Source organism: Lissotriton helveticus, chromosome 2_2, assembly GCF_964261635.1.
Source record: "Lissotriton helveticus chromosome 2_2, aLisHel1.1, whole genome shotgun sequence".
Lineage (NCBI taxonomy): Eukaryota > Metazoa > Chordata > Amphibia > Caudata > Salamandridae > Lissotriton > Lissotriton helveticus.
This window is the reverse complement of record NC_136060.1, coordinates 493,535,905-493,554,524: the sequence shown is the minus strand read 5'-3', so window position 1 is coordinate 493,554,524 and position 18,620 is coordinate 493,535,905. Positions and strand designations below refer to the sequence as shown.

Here is an 18,620-nt window from a genome sequence, read left to right as displayed (position 1 = left end):
CCGACACACGATTTAGTGCCTAGCACCAACACAGGCAGCCTCGTTCTGCGTTCTTGGCATGGTGCTTTTGTGAAGGAAGGGGCACCTTCCTGCACAAAAACAATCCATGGAGGCGTTGTCCTCGTTCTATGTTTACTGCAAAATGCAGCACACCTGAAAAGAGGAGAAAACTAGGAGAAATGAAAACATTTCCCCCTCGTTACGCCTGCTCTGGGGAGGCGTAAGGTTTTGGCGCCGCCCCAGGTTTTTGTGACTTTGTAAATCGGGGGCGCACCAAAATCCATGGGTGTTGAGTGAGAACACCCACTGCAGTACCCACGGAACGCCTCGTTGATACAGAGTGAGGCATGCATCGCTTTACGCTGCCTTGTCTTACTATTATCTTTAGGGCCATAATGGCTTTGCGTCACCTCATAGATATGATTGAGAGGGCTCCGGGCATTAAATCTACAACACAGATTTTACCTTACCAGACCAAGATTGGATACTCACCACCTTTTAATAGCCTTTCCTGATACAGGCAAATGGAATAAAAAATTACCAAGTTACCCTTGCGACAGTAAGTCGCATCAGTCAACTTTACATTTTATACTCTTTTGCAATTTTTATAAGGATATTAGGAAGAGAACTATACGCCCTCTTTTTCATAGCGAAAATCGATATTCTTTCAAATTTGCATTTAACTTTATTTGTAGTCTGGAAAACGAGAGAGTATGTTGTGCTGCGACCTCCTATGTTCAATGGCTATGAAAAGAGGGAAGGCCAACTCATACCTGCAGGCCTTAGTCTATGAGACTGTAGAGGAGATATGCTCTTAGGGTACATTTTAGGTTTCCATGATTTAGATTATTTATGGATAAGATTAAATATACCATACATTGTTAATTACATGTACAGTATTGTTTTTCCCTGCCATTAAGTAATACCCTCCTGGGGAATTTTACATACAGTTTTATCTGGTTTTTAACTTCAAACTGTGGTATTGACAAAGCAGCCTATTATGTATATATGTGGTTGATACAGTTCAGAATGTTTTTATGGTTTGTATTATAACCGAATAAAGCTGAATGAATTGAATTGAATTGAGAGGGCTGCCCCACTGGAGCCGTCTGAAAAAGTGACACTCCAGCTGTGCAGGTCTCTTGTAAATAAACCCCTAAGATTACTGTCTCACTTAGTCTCACTAATTCATGCATTCTCACTCATTCTACTCAGACACACTGGGCCCGATTCACAGAACTAACTTAAGAAAAAATCCTAAACTTACTACCATTTTGGTATTCACAGAAGGCACTTACTCATTTTGGTATTCACAGAAGGCACTTACTCATTTTGGTATTCACAGAAGGCACTTACTCGCAGAAGGCACTTACTCATTTTGGTATTCACAGAAGGCACTTACTCACAGAAGGCACTTACTCATTTCGGTATTCACAGAAGGCACTTACTCATTTTGGTATTCACAGAAGGCACTTACTCGCAGAAGGCACTTACTCATTTTGGTATTCACAGAAGGCACTTACTCACAGAAGGCACTTACTCATTTCGGTATTCACAAAAGTTAGGACTCCTAACTTTACTACTCCTAAGTTGAGAGAAATCCGAACTTTAAGACTTTCGGTATTCACAGAAGGCATTTAGAACTCTTAAAGTTAGGACTCCTAACTTCTGTGAATACAGAAATGAGTAAGTTTCTGTGAATACCAAAATGAGTAGCAAGTCACTGCTGCACTCCCTCTCATGTGATGTCATTTCTATAGCTTGTGCCTGCAGGTCAACATCTGCAAAGTTCTGTAGGGTTCACCCAGGAGATTGAGCACACAGCCTTGGAGCAGTAATTTCTTTTCAGCTGCTCTGTGTTTATTTTCCTTGTTTTTGCCTCTTCCCCGAGGGTGGCAGGGCAACGCCCCTTTTACCCATCAACACCAGTCGCCCCTGCATGAGAAGGTGGTTGCTTTTCGGCTTCAGATTCGACCTTTCTGGTCTCATCTCCCAGAAAACAATTTATTTATCGGGAAGTAGAAAAGTGTTTAGTAACATTGAAGTGCCTTTGCACTTTATTGGTAGAAGGAATTCTCAGTCCAAGCCCTGAGAGATCAAAGTAACCCCAATGATCTTAGTCTACTGATTCCTCTTCTAGGCACATGTTCAACAACAGAGTCGGATGAGCAAAGATGGTCCTAGAAGAGGCTACTCCTGGGTGGACCTACAACCGGAAGTAGGTGTTTGATTGGCGACAGGGAGGAGTTGCCGACTCTGTTTTAACCCACGCGGAGGACAGAAGAGGAATGAAGTGATCCTGTCCCAGGAGGGCACAGGTGATGGACCCCTGCCTGTGACTGCCTCTGCACTGGGCAGACACAGGAGACAGGGGCAGCCACACACCACAGCAGCAAGTAGTTTCATTACTGAAGACCAGCAGGGAAGGACTCTAGGGCAGATATCCCCTGTTAATGCCCATGATGAATCAGGGAGATGCAAGAAGGGCTGGGGACAGCACTGCACATCCAGCAGATATACCTGTGATTGGAATTGTCCGCCCCAGGACGCGCGTCCACACAGGGTCTCTGCAATGGTTGTATGACACAACCACGAATCCCCAACCCCGCATACCTAAACAGTGCGGTCTAAATAATGACAGCGTCTTAACCACGCATTCATTTACCACACATGCCTTTACCACAAATGTTTGTGGTAAAGGCATGTATGGTTAAGGGGTATGCGTGGCTAAGGTCGCCACCCCCTCCCCACTGCCCTGAGGTACAAACTCCCCCCGCACCCCAAGGTGCAAATACCCCCACCCCAACGCTGTGCTCTCACTCTGCCCTGATGCATAAAACCCTGGGGCATATTACCAAGCAATAGCAATAATTATCGCTATTGCTTGGTTAGAGAGAAAAATTTACCGCTGAGCTGCGGGGATTTTTATCGCAAATAAATCTTGGTATTACCAAGGTTTATCGCAAATGCGATAAAAAACGGCCGCAATGCATGAATATCGCTGAAAAGTCAGCGATATTCATGCATTACCGAGCTAATGCTCTTAGCCATGTTATCCACCTATCATTGGATAACATGGCTAAGAACTGCTCAGGGCAGGTGTTAGCTTTTGGAGATATTCGCGCTTAGCGCGAATATCTCCAAAAGTTGGTAATAGGAGATAGCGATGTTAGCGACTGTTTTCAGTCGCTAACATCTTGGCACGCCCACTTTGCATGTCATTAGTGATAAATATCACTGACATGCAAAGTGGGGCCCAAGATGGTCGCTATCTCCTACTAGCTGTCGCTAACTGGTGTTAGCGACAGCTAGGTAATAGGGAGATAATTTTATCTCCGCTTTCTTGGCTTTTAAAGCCAAAAAAGCGGAGATAAACCCCCTTGATAATATGCCCCCCTGTCCCTTAACCCTGCCCCTTCACCTGACCCTGCCTAGCCCTGACCTAGCCCTATGAACTGCCCCGCCCTCCCCTAAGCACTAAAAAGTACCCCGACTACCCATTCCCACCCCCTTGCCCTGAGGCATAATACCCTAACCCCTAATTTACAAAAAGTGCTCCAACACTCCCCCAGCCCTGAAAACTTGTACAAACCCGCCCGTCCCTGAAAACTAGCCCAAACCCCCAGCCTTGAAGACCAGCCTCGAACCCCGCAACCCAAAATCTGAGTGACGAAAGAGGAGACTAGGGTCAGAGGAGTAAAAGAGGAGAGCTGGGTGAGAGCATTGACAGAGGAGAAGGAGAAAAGAGCAAGTGAGGAAGTTTACTAGAATCCAGAGCAGAGAATGAGGAGGAAAAGGTCAGAGTGGTGAAAACCGAAACTAAGGCAAAAGAGATGAAAGTAGTAGCACCCCCAGCCCCATCACCGGGTACTTACCATCTCTCGCACTCCATACTGGCTCTCCACCTTGGCCTTCAGCTGGTGGAAACACTCCTCCATGCGCTCGTGGAAAGGTCGGAGGTCATCGGTCACCTTCTTCCCATGGAGTCGCACGCCCTCTGCCAGGAGCGGGATCTATCGGATACAACGGCACACTGGTCACTGGGACACATACTACCCATTGATATATTGGCACCAGGGATGGTGGAAACATTCTACTCCTCAATGCATCATTTCCAAGGACAGTGGAGACATCCCAACCTTCAATGCATAATCTCCGGTGATGGTAGAGTCATCCTACCCCTTGAAGCATCGCCTAAAGAAATTGAGGAGACATCCTACCCATCGATGTATCGCTTCCCATGATGGTAGAATCATCCTGCACTTTGAAGCATCATCTCAGGAGATGGTGGAGACATCCTACTAATTGGTGTACCATCGCGGGTGATGGTGGAGGCACCCTACCTTTTGATATATTACCTCCAGGGATAGTGCAGGCAGCCCACCTTTCGAAGCATTACCTTCGGCAATGGTGTGGGCATCTACTACTTGATGCATTGCCTCTAATGATGGTGGAGACCTCTTACCCTCAACTCACTTCCTACAGGGATGGCGCAACATCTTACCCCTTTATTCATCATCTCTCACGATAATGGCCACATCCCACTCCTCAGTGGATTGCATCCAGAGATGGAGGACACATCCTACTGTTTGGTGCATCATCTCCAGGGAAGGTGTACACATCTCATACCCTGGATGTATTGATTCTAGAGATTGTGGAGACATATTGCCGCTCAATGCATTGCTTCTAAGGATGGTGGAAACATCCTACCCCTCATAAATCACCTGCAGGAATTGTGAAGACATGTTACCCCTCAATACATCATCTAACGTGGTGGTGGATATTTCCTACTCCTCGATACATCAGCACCAGGGAGATGGATACAACTCAGCCCTCAAAGTATAGTCTCCATAAACGGTGGAGACATGTCCCCCCTCAATATGTTGCCCCCAGGGACAGTGCAGAGTCTTTTACAAACATGCTTTACCACTCCTTCCCCCAGCCTGGACACAGCCTGTGAGTCATCACCAATGTAGTCAAGGTCATGTTGTGCTGTATTGTATGGTCTGGACTTAGAGTAGGAACAGATTCCAGATGTTTTAAGTGGTTGATGTATTTAAATGACGAAAGTGGGAGTCGATATCAGAAAGTGTGAGAGAAGAAGCTACTTCTATAACTTAATGGCCAAAGATAAGTATTATTAAATAAAATGGAGTTTTGTAAACCTCACAGAGTTTGCAGTTAAATATATCTGAATGCACATTAAAAAAGTAGATGCTGGGCTGACAACATCTGATCCATGTTCCCTGGATTTGCCAATCACTTCCAATTTGTATTTGTCCATATTCAGTTCCTGTGAGGGACGCCTACTTGGGCTGCTTTCAAATGCCTTACCCCCTGTCCATTTTAGTTTCCTTTTCACTGCCTGCCTCTTCTTTTAGGCTTTCCCACTCTCTGTTTTTGTCTTTCTCTCAGTTCATAGTTTCCTTTTTTCTCTACTGGCATCTTCCCATTCATGGAACAGTGCAGTCAAAAGACCAGTTTATTACAAAATGAAGTTCAGAGAATCCTTCCTAGGAGGTTTATAGCTTGTAGAATGATGACATAGAATGGGTCACCTTTTCCATGCAGAGGTAAATAACTGGACTTCCAAAGAGCTCTTGTGTAACTGGGTTTTCTTTAAAGCAGGTTGGCAAATGTGATCTCTGGGCAGTAATGTGAGTGATACTCTGGTGTCATAAAATATCCCTTATATATAAAATACAATTTCTGTTGTGCTTAACAACGTCAAACTAACATAGGGCCTGATTTAGGGCCTCATTTATGAGGCTATGCGTCACTTTTACGCCGCCGGTGCGTCACTTTTTGTGACGCACCAGCAGCGTAAAAAATTTACCTTGTTGCACCATATTTACAAAGCGACGCATCTAGGTAGATGCGTCACTTTGTAAACCCCTGCGCTACATTATACCTGCGCCAGGTATAATGTATGCAGGGGGGCGTTCTGACGCAAGAAAGCGTCATAGAAGTGACGCAGTGAAATCTATAAGATTTCACTGCGCCACTTCTAGGACGCAAATGCGTCAATTTCTTCCACCTGCCTCACAGCAGGCGTAAGATTGACGCAGGCCCTTTCACGTGGGGCGTGCCCCATGTTAAAGGACGCATTGCTGGAGTTGCGTCACTTTTGTGACACACTCCAGCAATGCGTCACTTTTGCGGCCTACAGATACGTCAGAAATACTGGCGTATCTGTAACTCCTTGCGCAATGATGCGTCATACTGTAAATATGACGCATCATTGGTGTCGCAAGGAGGGCTCAATGAAAAGTGACGCATCAGTTTTCATAAATGAGGCCCTTAGAGTTTTGTGGGCCGGGTCCTCTGTCGTGGTCTATTGCGCTGCAGATGCAGCCGAGCATCCTGTCCACCCGCACAAGCTAAAGTTGGAAGGACAGTACATTTTCTGTTCATGGCGACTAATTTGGCCCCATCAACAGAACACACTCTCTGGTCGCCTTATAGAGTCAATAAACCCCTGATGGAATGGACAGAAAAAAAACATTCATGTCCCCCATACCCAGAATATTAAAGCCATTAGTTATTTTTTTTTCAAAAACAAACTCCCACTTTGATATTTTTTTTTTATTAAACAAAAAAGTTTTGGAAAGTTTGACAGGTGGCTGTCATGGTTGATGGTTCCATCCGTCAAAACTTTTTAAACATCAAAATGATGATACCATGATGGCGGTTCCTGTCAATGTACTGAGTTATTTGCGGTGCTGGCAAACAGATCCATGGGCCTGATTTAGAGTTGACTTACTATGTTACAAACATAACATATCTATCCACCTTATCAACAGTCCATTATCAAATGTAGCACTTGCAATAAGGCAGATGCGATATTCAGATGTTCCACCAGAGGGCAGTGCTGCACCACATTTCCTTTATGCACAGACCTTTACAATGTATAACTAAAGAAAAGGAAAGACTGATGAAAGTTTTTCTAGAGGTGATGTAATGGAAGTAATGTCATCAGTAGAATGTGGAGTGTTGAAGTTATAATGTAAGAAATTAAGGGCCATATTATCAAGAAAGGGCGATACATTATCGCCGCTTTTATCGGCAGGAAACTGCCGCTAAAGCTGCGATAATGGGCTTGATAATATGCCCTTGTGAATTCCCATAGAAGCCCAGGTTATGGTGTGAACCTGGGCTTCTATGGGAATTCTCAAGGGCATATTATCAAGCTGATTATCGCCGCTTTAGCGGCAGTTTCCTGACGATTAAAGCGGCGATAATGTATCGCCCTTTCTTGATAATATGGCCCTAAATTTGGAAAAAATAGTTGCTCAGAAGACTCGGAGCACTTGGTCGCATAATAAAGGAGCTTACATAATTTCCATTTGTGTAGCGTGTTACTACACAAAATTAGCAACCGGGAAGCTTCTAAAAAGAAATGTAATGTTTCCATGATCAGGTGAATGGAAGCAAGAATTTGATAATATCAAGGAGGCAATTTGTTCTGCCCCTGCTCCACAAGGGTTTGACCCCCAGTGAACTAGCACAGTGACTACAGGTGTGATGCCAGCAGCAAAGATCTGGGGGCAGCTGTATCACAAAGAAATAGTGCAGGAGTTGGAGTTATTGTTGTGTTTGCTTCACAAGCATCATCACCTTCAAAAGAGAACTACACAGCGATAGAGCGAAAAGGACACAGCCTGCACGTGGGCTTCGGAACATTTTCCCTCATTTGTATGCGGAAGAGGGGTGCTTTTTAGATGGATGTATGTCATTACCACGCATGCTTTTACAACGCATGCCTTTACCACGCAACTTTTACAACGCAAGTCATTACAACGACTTGCGCTGTGAGGTGCTGGATAGTGAATAGTTTAATTTACTATTCCAACTCCAGTCCCCGTGGATAGTAGGGAAGGTTTTGGATAGTAAATTAACTATTCCCTATCCTAGAGCGCCCCCCAGCGCAAGTCGTAAAAGTTGCGTGGTAAAGGTACTGCGTTGTAAAAGTTGCGTTGTAAACGCTGTTCCCCTTTTTAGATAGATGTGACCATAAACTGGTAGGGAAAATCTTGACCACAGTGGGAATGTCAGGAGTATCAGCTAGGCTAGCCTTCTTACCCATAAGCTTGTTTGTTAGACTTTGTGGACAAAGTAGAGTATTTATTCAGAAAGACAAATGCACTGGCGATTGTGGAAGGATCTCAGTTAGAGGGGAAAGATCATTCCTCCTTCTGCTTTGAGGAAAAAATATTTCTGTGTGCCTACATATAATAAAAACAAAATCGTGAATTAAAAGTTTATATTGGTGGGCAGGTATTGATAAGGAGGTAGTCAGATAATGCCATGTGTGCATGTCAGCTAATCAACCCTTGAAGACATTGAGACGGATGTATGACATTACAACGCATGCTTTTACATCGCATGCTTTTACATCGCAGTTTTTACAACGCATACCATTACAACGCATAGCGCTTTGGGGCGCTGGATAGAGAATAGTTTAATTTACTATTCCAACTGCAGTCCCCGTGGACACTAGGGAAGGTGTTGGATAGTAAATTAAATCTATTCCCTATCCTAGAGCGCCCCCCAGCGCAATGCGTTGTAATGGTTTGCATTGTAAAAGTTGCGATATAAAAGCACTGCGTGGTAAAAGTTGCGTTTTAAAGGATGTTTCCCCATTGAGACCTCCTATGAGCAACACATTTGAGTGCCCAAAAGCTCCTTGGAAAAGGTAGTAGTTGACATTATTGGGCCAATTGGGAATACTCACAAATATATTGTAGTATTGATGGATGTATTTGCGCACCGACTTACATCAAAATTAATTACAAAACATATATGGATACAATACTGGGGTTCATAGATGGGGTTTTCCAGAAGGAAGGGATTCCCAGCTGTTTACTGAGTGACAATGGCGTACAATCTGTCTCAGAGAAAGCTATGGAATATTTTTTTTAAATGTGCGGTTTGCCACTGGACAACATCCCTTTGCAATCCAAGCGGAAATTGAATGGTAGAATGCTTTAACAGAGTTCTCAAGGGGGCCATTCAGTTAGCATTAAAAAACAATTCTTGTTGGGTAACGCAAGTGCATACAACTCCTTGGTCATAACGATCAACAGAAGTAGTATGCACAGGGTTTTACGCATTTGAAATAATGAGAGGAAGGAAACCTAGATCAAAGTTTAACCCAGGATGGTTACCAACTCATATGAGTGTGAACTGGTGTTTGGGAAAGGTCAGAGAAAAAATAATAAACAAAAGAGAAGAATGAAAAAAAAAACAACAAGAGACATGGGTTTAAACACAGCTCACTTTGAAGCTAAATGCATTAAACAACTATTAAATAATGTGGTCAGATTAGAAGTTGGTAAGGTCTGGAATTTAAAGTAGAAATACTAGAAACACTAAATGGTAGGACACAACCTAGAAGACAATAGTGAAACTACAGAGCACCAAGAGAGTGTTGTGAAGAATGAAGTAACTGAGAGGGGTAGACAAGCGCAAGATCAGTCAAGAGGTGGTGAAGAAAACCTGGGACAAGATAATAGTGGAATTGATTTAAATTTCATTCCTGTGCCTCCCACTGATAAATTAACTAAAAGGCCAATCTGATTATTTTAGCATGCCATGATATTAGGTGATTATCTTTGTGATGAATCAATTAAGCTAGATTACATACCTTTTTTTACCCTTAGGCTACAAGGTGAATTTCACAATTTAAAATGTATCATTGACATGATTATACTTTTTCAATATGATTTATATAACCTTTTTCATTTGTGTTTAAAAGGGGGGAGATGTGTAAGGGTGATGTTATGACATCAGTAGTACGTGGAATGTTGAGGTTAGAATGTGAGAAATGACGGTTGGAGTAGTCAGTCGCATGGAAGACGCGGAACGCTTGGTCGCATAATAAAGGAGCTCATTTAACTTCCATTTGTGTAGCATGTTACTACAGTTTGACAAACACTTAGGGCCTCATTAGGATGACGGGCGGACTTTGTCCGCCCGGTACCCTATCGGTATTCTGGACCGCCCGCCATATGGGCGGGGGTCCCGTTGGGGGAATTAGGATGTGCCCGCCACAGTGGCGGGCACATCCTTCATTTTTAGCATTGTGGCGGGCGGTGCATTCTGCACCGCCCGCCACAATGGTAAAAATGCATTTTCGCCTTTGCATATACAAAGCGGCAGGCACCGCGTGGTGCCTGCCGCTTTGTACATGCAAATTAAGGGGGGTACCATAGGTACCCCCCCTGTGCACTCCCACCTCGGCCTTCACCAGGGGGGGCCGCAGGGGCCCTCCACAGCAAAGACCGCCTGCCTTTCTGTGGCGGCATCGCCGCCACGGAAAGTCACCTATTTGCACGCATCCAAATATGGCTGGCGGTGTCTAATAGACACCGCCACCATATGAACCCTTTTCCGCCCCGGCCGCAAGGCGACCGGGGCGAAAAGTGGCGGGCGGTGCTTGCCTCCGCTGCGGTCCCCCTGCCATTGTAATGTGGCGGGGGGGAAGAGGGTGGCGGGGGGGAAGAGGGTGGCGGGCATTTCTGTTGGGCGGATCGCCACCGCCACCATGGCGGTGGCGATCCGCCCGACATGGTAATGGACCCCTAAGTTGTTTCTGAGCATCTCTTAGTGTGAGACCCTCCTGCAGTGCGCGGTTCCACTGCAGATGGGCCATAAAGTCAGCGTTTTTTCAGCTATCTGAAAAGGTATAAACTGTCGTGTGACGTGTTCTATAGCTCTGAGGCGCTGCTCTATTTCTGATCCCTACTAAGGCGACACCGAAGCGTGACTCGCGTCTGCTGGAAGTCAATCCCTGCAGTCGTGGGACTACGATTTCCAGAATGCAAACAAACAAGCGTTGGGAACCATGCAGCTACATAAGTGCCTTGGTACCCTCTAAGGGGATTAGTGCGCTATATAAATCAACATAACATTGGCAAGTCCAATAGGTTGCAGCTTCAAAAGGCCACTCTATTGACTTTGCCAATGCTTTTCCCTGACCTGTGTGTGCACATGCTGTAAAGACATGTGCATGCAACTCATTTGAAAGTGGCCAGCAATTTGCACTTATTATTCATGATGCAAGTGCTGTGCACAAGTGCGTGGAGACGACACATGGTGCATGCCTGGTATGATAGGTCACATGCGCATGTGTATAACAGAGACCCTTTTCAATTAACCGTTCTAAAATTGCACATGGCCATGTTAGAACGGTGAACTAAATGAATAAATACTTGCTGCAAAGAGCTTAAAGTGATCTTTTGTCCCGAAGAGAGCATAATCACAATTTTCTATGAAGACTAGCTTCTCCCAAAAATCACCCCTTCTCCCTTCTCTCTCCTGATTTTATTTATTTATTTGTAGAGCGCAACATTTATCCCGAGGGATATCACGGCGCTGAGGACTAGGATAGCGGATGATAGCTGGATGGGAAAGTGTCGTGAATCAGTCTTTAGGGAAGAGGTGTGTGATCCTTTCATCTGGGGTCAGGCCATGTGCTTTTGTGTCTCCCACAAACTGTCTCTCCCCCAGGCCACTTCTCTTAGTTCCACCCAGTATCTTTTCTTCTTATGCCAGACTTTGGCCGTCTGTGATTTTTCATGGTCGGTGGGCGGTGATCTGGACGAAGAGCCTGACCTAACGCAAAGTTCAAGAACCATGCACTTAGAGCTCGACATTAGCTTTTCGAGAGAAAGATCTTGAGGTCTTGGGAGATTAAGAGGCATATTATCAAGGAAGGGGTTAAAATTATCACCGCTTTATCGGCAGGAAACTGCCGCTAAAGCGTCGATAATGGGCTTGATAATATGCCCTTGAGAATTCCAATAGAAGCCCATGTTCTGGTGTAACGCGCGCCGTTCATTGATAATTTGCCCCTAAGACATTTCAGTGTGGGCTACACTCTCCTGCGATTTTTGTAGATGTTGTAGAAGTTGTCCATTTTTTCGCACAGAGTGTACAAGGCGACCACATATGCACGTTGCGGACTCACTGTCTGGTCTTTCTTTGAGTTACCACACAGACTCGTTAAGTTCAAAGCAGAGCTGTGGGAGAGAAATTCATCTGTGCAAGAGGCCTGGGCCATTGTCAGAATATTTAGTGTGCATGTTTTTAGTAAAAGCTTCTGAAGAAGTGTAAAGTTCCATCACAGTTGCACTTTTCAAGCTCATCAATCAATCAATCAATCAGCGTTTTATAAAGCGCGCTACTCACCCGTGAGGTTCTCAAGGCGCTGTACTGGATTTGTTCTATGAGCCTCTTGAAAAAGAATCAAAAGGCTTCTGGCTTCACCGAGGAGAGTGATCATCACTCTTTTTGGGAAGGAATTAAGACATAAAACAGGTCTTAAGTTTTTCTAAGGAGTCAGCCTCACCTAATTTAAACTGAAAGATGATGTACCTCGTGGCCGGGCCATCACGAAGCATCCGAAGGCAGATACAACCCTTCGGACTGCGCATGCCCAAGGCTTCGGTGTATGCCTCCTCAGGTGTTTATCCACCTGCACCACTGGGCCCAAGTTGTTAGTGTCTGAGAGAGTAAATTGCAACAACCCTACTGGCTACTTCAAGTGTCACATATTCCTATGGAGAGATCCCCTTTTTGATCTGGAGGCGGGCTCTCTCAGGCTCACCAGGCCAGGCGTGGACCAAGGACGCAGCCTCTCCAGCCACAGTATCTTGCGGTCTGACATTTTTATCCTCCCTGTCTCCCCTAATTCCCAGGCAGGTAGACCTGCATCCCGTCACCGAGATAGTGGTCTGACGGCCTTAAAGAGCACGAGCTGTCGGATTAGTAGCGTCTCCGCCACCTGCCCGATTTAGAGTGCGCGGTCAAATGGCCAGTTTTCACTGTCCTTCACTGTCGGGTAAAACCTGGCCGTAAGGGACAGTCAAAATGTTTAAATGACCCCCACACCCTGGGAGCCAACTCCTGTGCAGTGGGGGATGATTAGTTTTGATTTTTTTTTTACAACAAATTCCTTATTTGGGAATTTGTTTAAAAAACCTTTTTAAACGTTTGACAAACACCCACCAATTTGACAGAGCTGTCCATCAAACATCAAGCACATTGATAGGAACCGCCATAATGGTGGCTTATTCCAATGGCTAGAGATATCCGTGGGGACGGGGGACATCCCCTAATGTGGAGGGCAGGTATTCCATCAAGATGATGGAGTAGTTTACTCCGTCGTGCTGGTGGAGTACATACGGTACTCTGCACTTTCAATCAGGCCTGCAGTCTTCTCCAAAGTTCTATCTTTGTCCACGCCCCTGCGTTTCTCCTAGAACTGAGTATTATAGCCTTATAGTCCGCCGTAGCGGGCTATACCGGCTATTAAAGGCCCGCTGCAGCGTTAAAGGCCCCAGCCGAAAGAGAGGGACTTTAACAAAGCAGCGGGACTTTAATTGCCGTTATAGCCCTGCTACAAAGGGTTATAAACCTGTTGGAACATTCTGCCACTAGAGGGCAGAATGTTCTAACAAACAAAACAAAGCCTTATGGAAGCGCGAGGGAATTGGAATCCCCCCAGGCTCCCTGGAGCCTTTGTTCAGAAGCATTGGAATGTTGGAGCTCCGGGCTTCTACCAGCCATTATAAGCCCGGAGCGCTCCATTGTTTGAAATGGAGCTGCCAACATTCCAATGTTCTTATATGGAGTAATCCATCGTCCGATCCTCTGAACATGGTGGTCAGTCCTTCCTTCTGTTGACTCCCTCTCCTCCCCTCTCTTACTGTATCACTATATGCCCGAAACTAAAGGCTGAAAGAAGAAATTTATTGTGGACATGGACTTGTCATCAAGCACTTACAAGATGTCTAAAATCAAATGGTATTGTCTTGAACTCTGCATTTGTAAAATTCATACTAATGCTAAGAAAGAAATTAGACCCTGATTATTTTAATTGCAGAGAACATAGAGGACGTATTTAAAAGTTAATTTGTGCAATAAGATTTGCACTATTCTGAGAAGCTATATTTTAACAATGGATGACCTTTTTAATATAATAATCTATGATTTTTATCTTAAAAGTATTTTTTGTTCTAAATATATTTGTCATAATGAATTCTGGTTTTATATATTGCAGGATTTTAAATAATCAAACAATAAAAAGTAATTGAGTTAAATTGAATTACTGTATCACTAGTAGTAAACTAAGGGTTTCATGCGATGGGGGGGGGCAGGGGCTGTGGTGTGGTGCAGCAGCCAGGGCAGCTGACTTCAGAGCACAGGGCTCACAGTTCGATTCCCGGCTCCAGCGGCAGCTCAGCTCAGCACCATGTGACTCGGAGCAATAGCTCACTTAGGGCCCGATGTAGGTAGGCATTTACCGGTCGGTAACGGCCGAATTCGGCCGTTACCGACCGGTAAATGCCTTTTCCAATGTAGGGGGCATGTATTTACAGATTCTGTATTTTTACCGAATCGGTAAAATTACCGAACTGGTAAATACAGACTTGGTAAAAATACCGAATCTGTAAATGCAGATGTAGGTGGCGCTTTAAACAGTGCCACAGGCCCCTAAAAATGTGTTATTTGCCATGTAATACTATTACATGGTAAATAACGAATTCCTGTTTATATGCACATCTGTGCATGCACACCTGTGCAATGTGACACACAGACATGCCCTTAGGGCATGTATGTGTGCCACATGGCACACAAGCCTGACATTGGGGTGCTACAGGGTGTCAAAGTGACACCCCGTTCCCCCTGGCAGGATTAGGAATTTACCGATTCAGTAATTAGCGATTCGGTATATCCAATTGATTCCTATGGGCTTCAAGGCCCATAGGAATCAATGGCAAATACTGATTCGGTATTTACCGAATCGGTAAATACCGAATCTTACAGATTTGGTAATTGAAAAAGAAAAATTACCTGCATCTGCCTACTTCCAATTTACCTACTCTTAAATACCGAATCGGTATGATTCGGTATTTAAGAGTAGGTGAATCGAGATTACCTACATCCGGCCCTTAAAGTCCACGACGGCCGCCAGCGCCTTGAGACCTGTAAGGGTGAGTAGTTTGCGCTTTACAAAACGGATTTACGTTTAATTTACCCATACGGCTGGGTACTCACCTGCCAGGCAATGAGGTCCTTGAGCTGAAGGATGCTCTCGTGGGCTTCCGGGTGAGCGGACATGTACTTGTCATGGAAAAAGGCCTGAAACAAAAAAAGAACACACCAAGCTGAGAAGTATTCACTGAACTCTATACACATGCCTCAGCATACACAGACAGAAACTCTTAGCAGGCGACCGGCTCTCAGCGGAACTGTATAGATGTTGAATCAACTTCATCTATCTCTGAACTCAGTGATTGTGAAGACAACTGCCATCACTGGATCACTTCCGGGTCAGAAACCCAACTGGGGAGCTGAGTGGAGCACTTGTAAGTCCAAATGGACAGAGGAATGTTAGAGTGAGGAAGCAAACTCAATACACGCCGACCCTCCCGATTTAGGCGGGAGGCTGCCGATTTCAAGGCTGGCCTCCTGCCTCCCGAGCATGCAGAAACCCGATCCGGATTGCCAAGTCATGACCCGCTGGAAACCAGGCAAAAGTGAACTGTTGATCCCTGTCACACACATTCTCATCTCCTCCTCCAAGGATTAAGGAAGATCTCTGGACCTCCAGACACTGGCCTTCTGAGTTAGGTCTGCTTCCGTCCCCATCTGAGCATGTGCCTAAGCTAGGGGTGGTTATTGACAGTGGTCTGACAATGCACTGTCAGGTCAACAAAGTCTCGTCTACCTGCTTTACCATTTTACGTTGGCTGAAGAAGATTTTATGGATGCTGCCTACTGACACCCAGAGGTCTGTGGTGAACGCCTTGGTCACCTCCCGGTTGGACTATGGTAATATACTCTATCTGGGGGTGACCAAGGCAGTCACTAGACGCCTCCAATTAGTGCAGAACGCCGCAGCACGTCTGCTCAGCGGTTGTCGTAAAACTGACCATATAACTGGACGTCTCCGTGATCTTCACTGGCTGAAGGTGGACAGCCGTGCGAAATTTAAGGCACTCAGCTATATGCATAAGATCAGGATGAGAACTGCTCGTAGCTACTTGCAAACCCTTGTTAATGTCTACGCCCCTACCCGTCCCCTCCGGTCCTCTTCTCAAATTCTTTTTACTGTACCTAAGTTTCGATTGTCCAGAATGGGCGAAAGATCAGTTGCTTTTCTAGGGCCCAAGCTATGGAACTCTCTTCCTTTAGACATTCGTTCCAAGAACTGTCATGCTCGTTTCCGTAAAGCTGTTAAGACCTGGCATTTCAAACCAATAATTATGCTCTTCTTGTAGCCTACTGTTAGTTGTCATTTCTTAGCGCCGGGAAACCCTTTCGGGTAGCTGTCGCGCTTTATAAGCTCAATAAATATATAAATAAATAAATAAAATCTCTGACATCAAAAGTTAACACTTTGGGGCAGATTTATAAAACCCCTGCGCCACCAGTGCATCACTTTTTGTGACATACTTGCGGCGCATGTTACTGCTCCATATTTACAAGAACAGGAAAAGCCACCCTGCGTGGCTTTCCCTGTCCTTGTAAATATGGTTCCTTTACACGCAGCACTTTGTGTGAAAGAGGCGTTCCATTGGTGTTGCTGTGGGTGGGAGCCCTTTGCACACCAGGATCGTCACCTTTTTGGATGCTCCGTTGGCGCACTGCGCAGGCTCATATCTACAAGGCACTTGAAGCCACCTTGCATAGATCTCATGGACTTGTAGAAACGGGTTAGGGTGATGCAGTGCAAGTCGCTGCATTGCCTTAAACTGTCAGGGAGGCGCGCCATGGGGGTTGCTGTGGTTACTCCCACTCAGGACCCATGGATTTTGGCACTGACCCAGATTTACAACACAGCATATATCCGGGGCATTGCTAAAACCTACCCCTCCCCAGAGCAGGAGTGACAAGGAGAAATATTTAAATTTCTATTAGTTGTTTAACTGAGCTACTCCTTCTTTCCGAAACCTGGCTCTTAGCAGAGTCCACCCCGGACATACGAGCCGCTCTTCCCAGCAACTATTAGAGTCTCCAAGCTAATAGGGACCCCGGAAAGATAGGGGGAGGGGTCGCCGCTATAGTCCATCAGAAGCTAAAGTTCTCCTCCCTCACTGCCCTAGGCATACCTTCAACTGAAAGCTAAACCAAAAAACTAGACCCCCACATACCCCCTTGAGCTGTGTCCTAATCTACACACCCCCACTATCACATGCCACTTTTCCCTCGAACAATTGGCTGAAAAAATATCCCACTTAGCTATTAACTACGCCAAGATTCTAATTATTGGGGATTTGAACTATTGGGCAAATGATGCAACGGGTGGTGGTCAGTCGAATTGTCTGATTTATTCGGGGGACTGAATCGTGTCCAACATTTAAAAGCTCCCACTCATATCAAAGGCCACACCCTTGACCAAGTTTGGACATCTAACCTGACGGTTACTAATTTGAGGGTCTCTCCGTGTACTTGGTCAGATCACTACTTTATTAAATTCTCCCTCAGCAACTTCTATTTGGTGGAGCTCCAAGCCAAGGAAAGCCCTATGGCAAGAAACTGGAGCCGTTGCAACATTGATGATTTCTATAAATTGCTGGCTACTTCGGGTCCATCTGAACTGTTCTCGATTAACAAGCATGAAGAAAGCATTACATCTTGGCTAGTGGCAGCCAGGGACAGTTATGCCCCTTATAGGAAGGTCTATACAGTCAGAAGCCACGCTGCTCATCGCTGGTTTTCTGAAGTTTAAATTTTTTTAAAACTTGCCCTTCCTATCCTATACCTAACCCTACTCAAACAGTATGAAAATGCCATTTTACAAACTAAGGCAACTCATTTTTCCAATAAAATACTGAGCTCCACCAATAGATCTAAGGACATCTTCGCTATTGTGGCCGAGCTTTCCAATCCGGACAGAGTTACGGCGAAACTTGCCCCCACTCAAGCACTAGGAGACTCACTCAACACTTATTTCATTGATACAATTATCACCATCAAGACTAGTATTCCTGCTCCCTTTCCCCTTATAGCTCAGACACTCCCGCTCAGGAACGGATGTACGTTGTTACAACGCATGCTTTTACTACGCATGCCTTTACAACGCAGGTTTTTCAACGCAAGTCGTTACAACGACTTGCGTTGGGGGGTGCTGGATAGTGAATAGTTTAATTTACTATTCCAACTCCAGTCCCCGTGGATAGTAGGGAAGGTGTTGGATAGTAAATTAAACTATTACCTATCCTAGAGCGCCCCCCAGCGCAATTCATTGTAATGACTTGCGTTGAAAAACCTGCGTTGTAAAGGCACTGCGTGGTAAAAGTTGCGTTGTAAAGGATGTTTCCCCTCAGGAACGCTCACTCCTTGGAGCAGTTTACTCCTATCGCCAAAGAAGCCTTCTCGAGCCTACTGATGAAGGCCGACCAGGTTCCTTGATGGACCGCTTTTGGCCGCCATAAGTGTGGCAGGGTATGCTCAGACGTGAGTCCCTTGCTCACTTTGCCACTGGATTCAAGCAAGCCGGACTGAAGACAGCTGGAATGCCAGAAACCGGTCCCCGGAAGCTTGTTTCCGGTCCAGGGAAGACATGGCTTGGCAGTTCGGGCTGGACTGTTCCCATGAGGCACAGGGTC

The 18,620-nt window shown here is 45.4% G+C and overlaps 1 protein-coding gene across 1 annotated transcript in view; it reads right to left on the bottom strand.

The window, feature by feature from the left end:
• LOC144821564 (dedicator of cytokinesis protein 2-like) overlaps window positions 1-18,620 on the bottom strand; it is a 3,201,295-nt gene that overhangs the window by 32,241 nt on the left and 3,150,434 nt on the right. The window contains exons 47-48 of the mRNA XM_078678750.1: window positions 15,064-15,147; window positions 3,876-4,013 (exon numbers count right to left, since the gene is read on the bottom strand). Coding sequence (XP_078534876.1) covers window positions 3,876-4,013; window positions 15,064-15,147 — 222 coding nt within the window. The remainder of the gene's footprint in view (window positions 1-3,875; window positions 4,014-15,063; window positions 15,148-18,620) is intronic.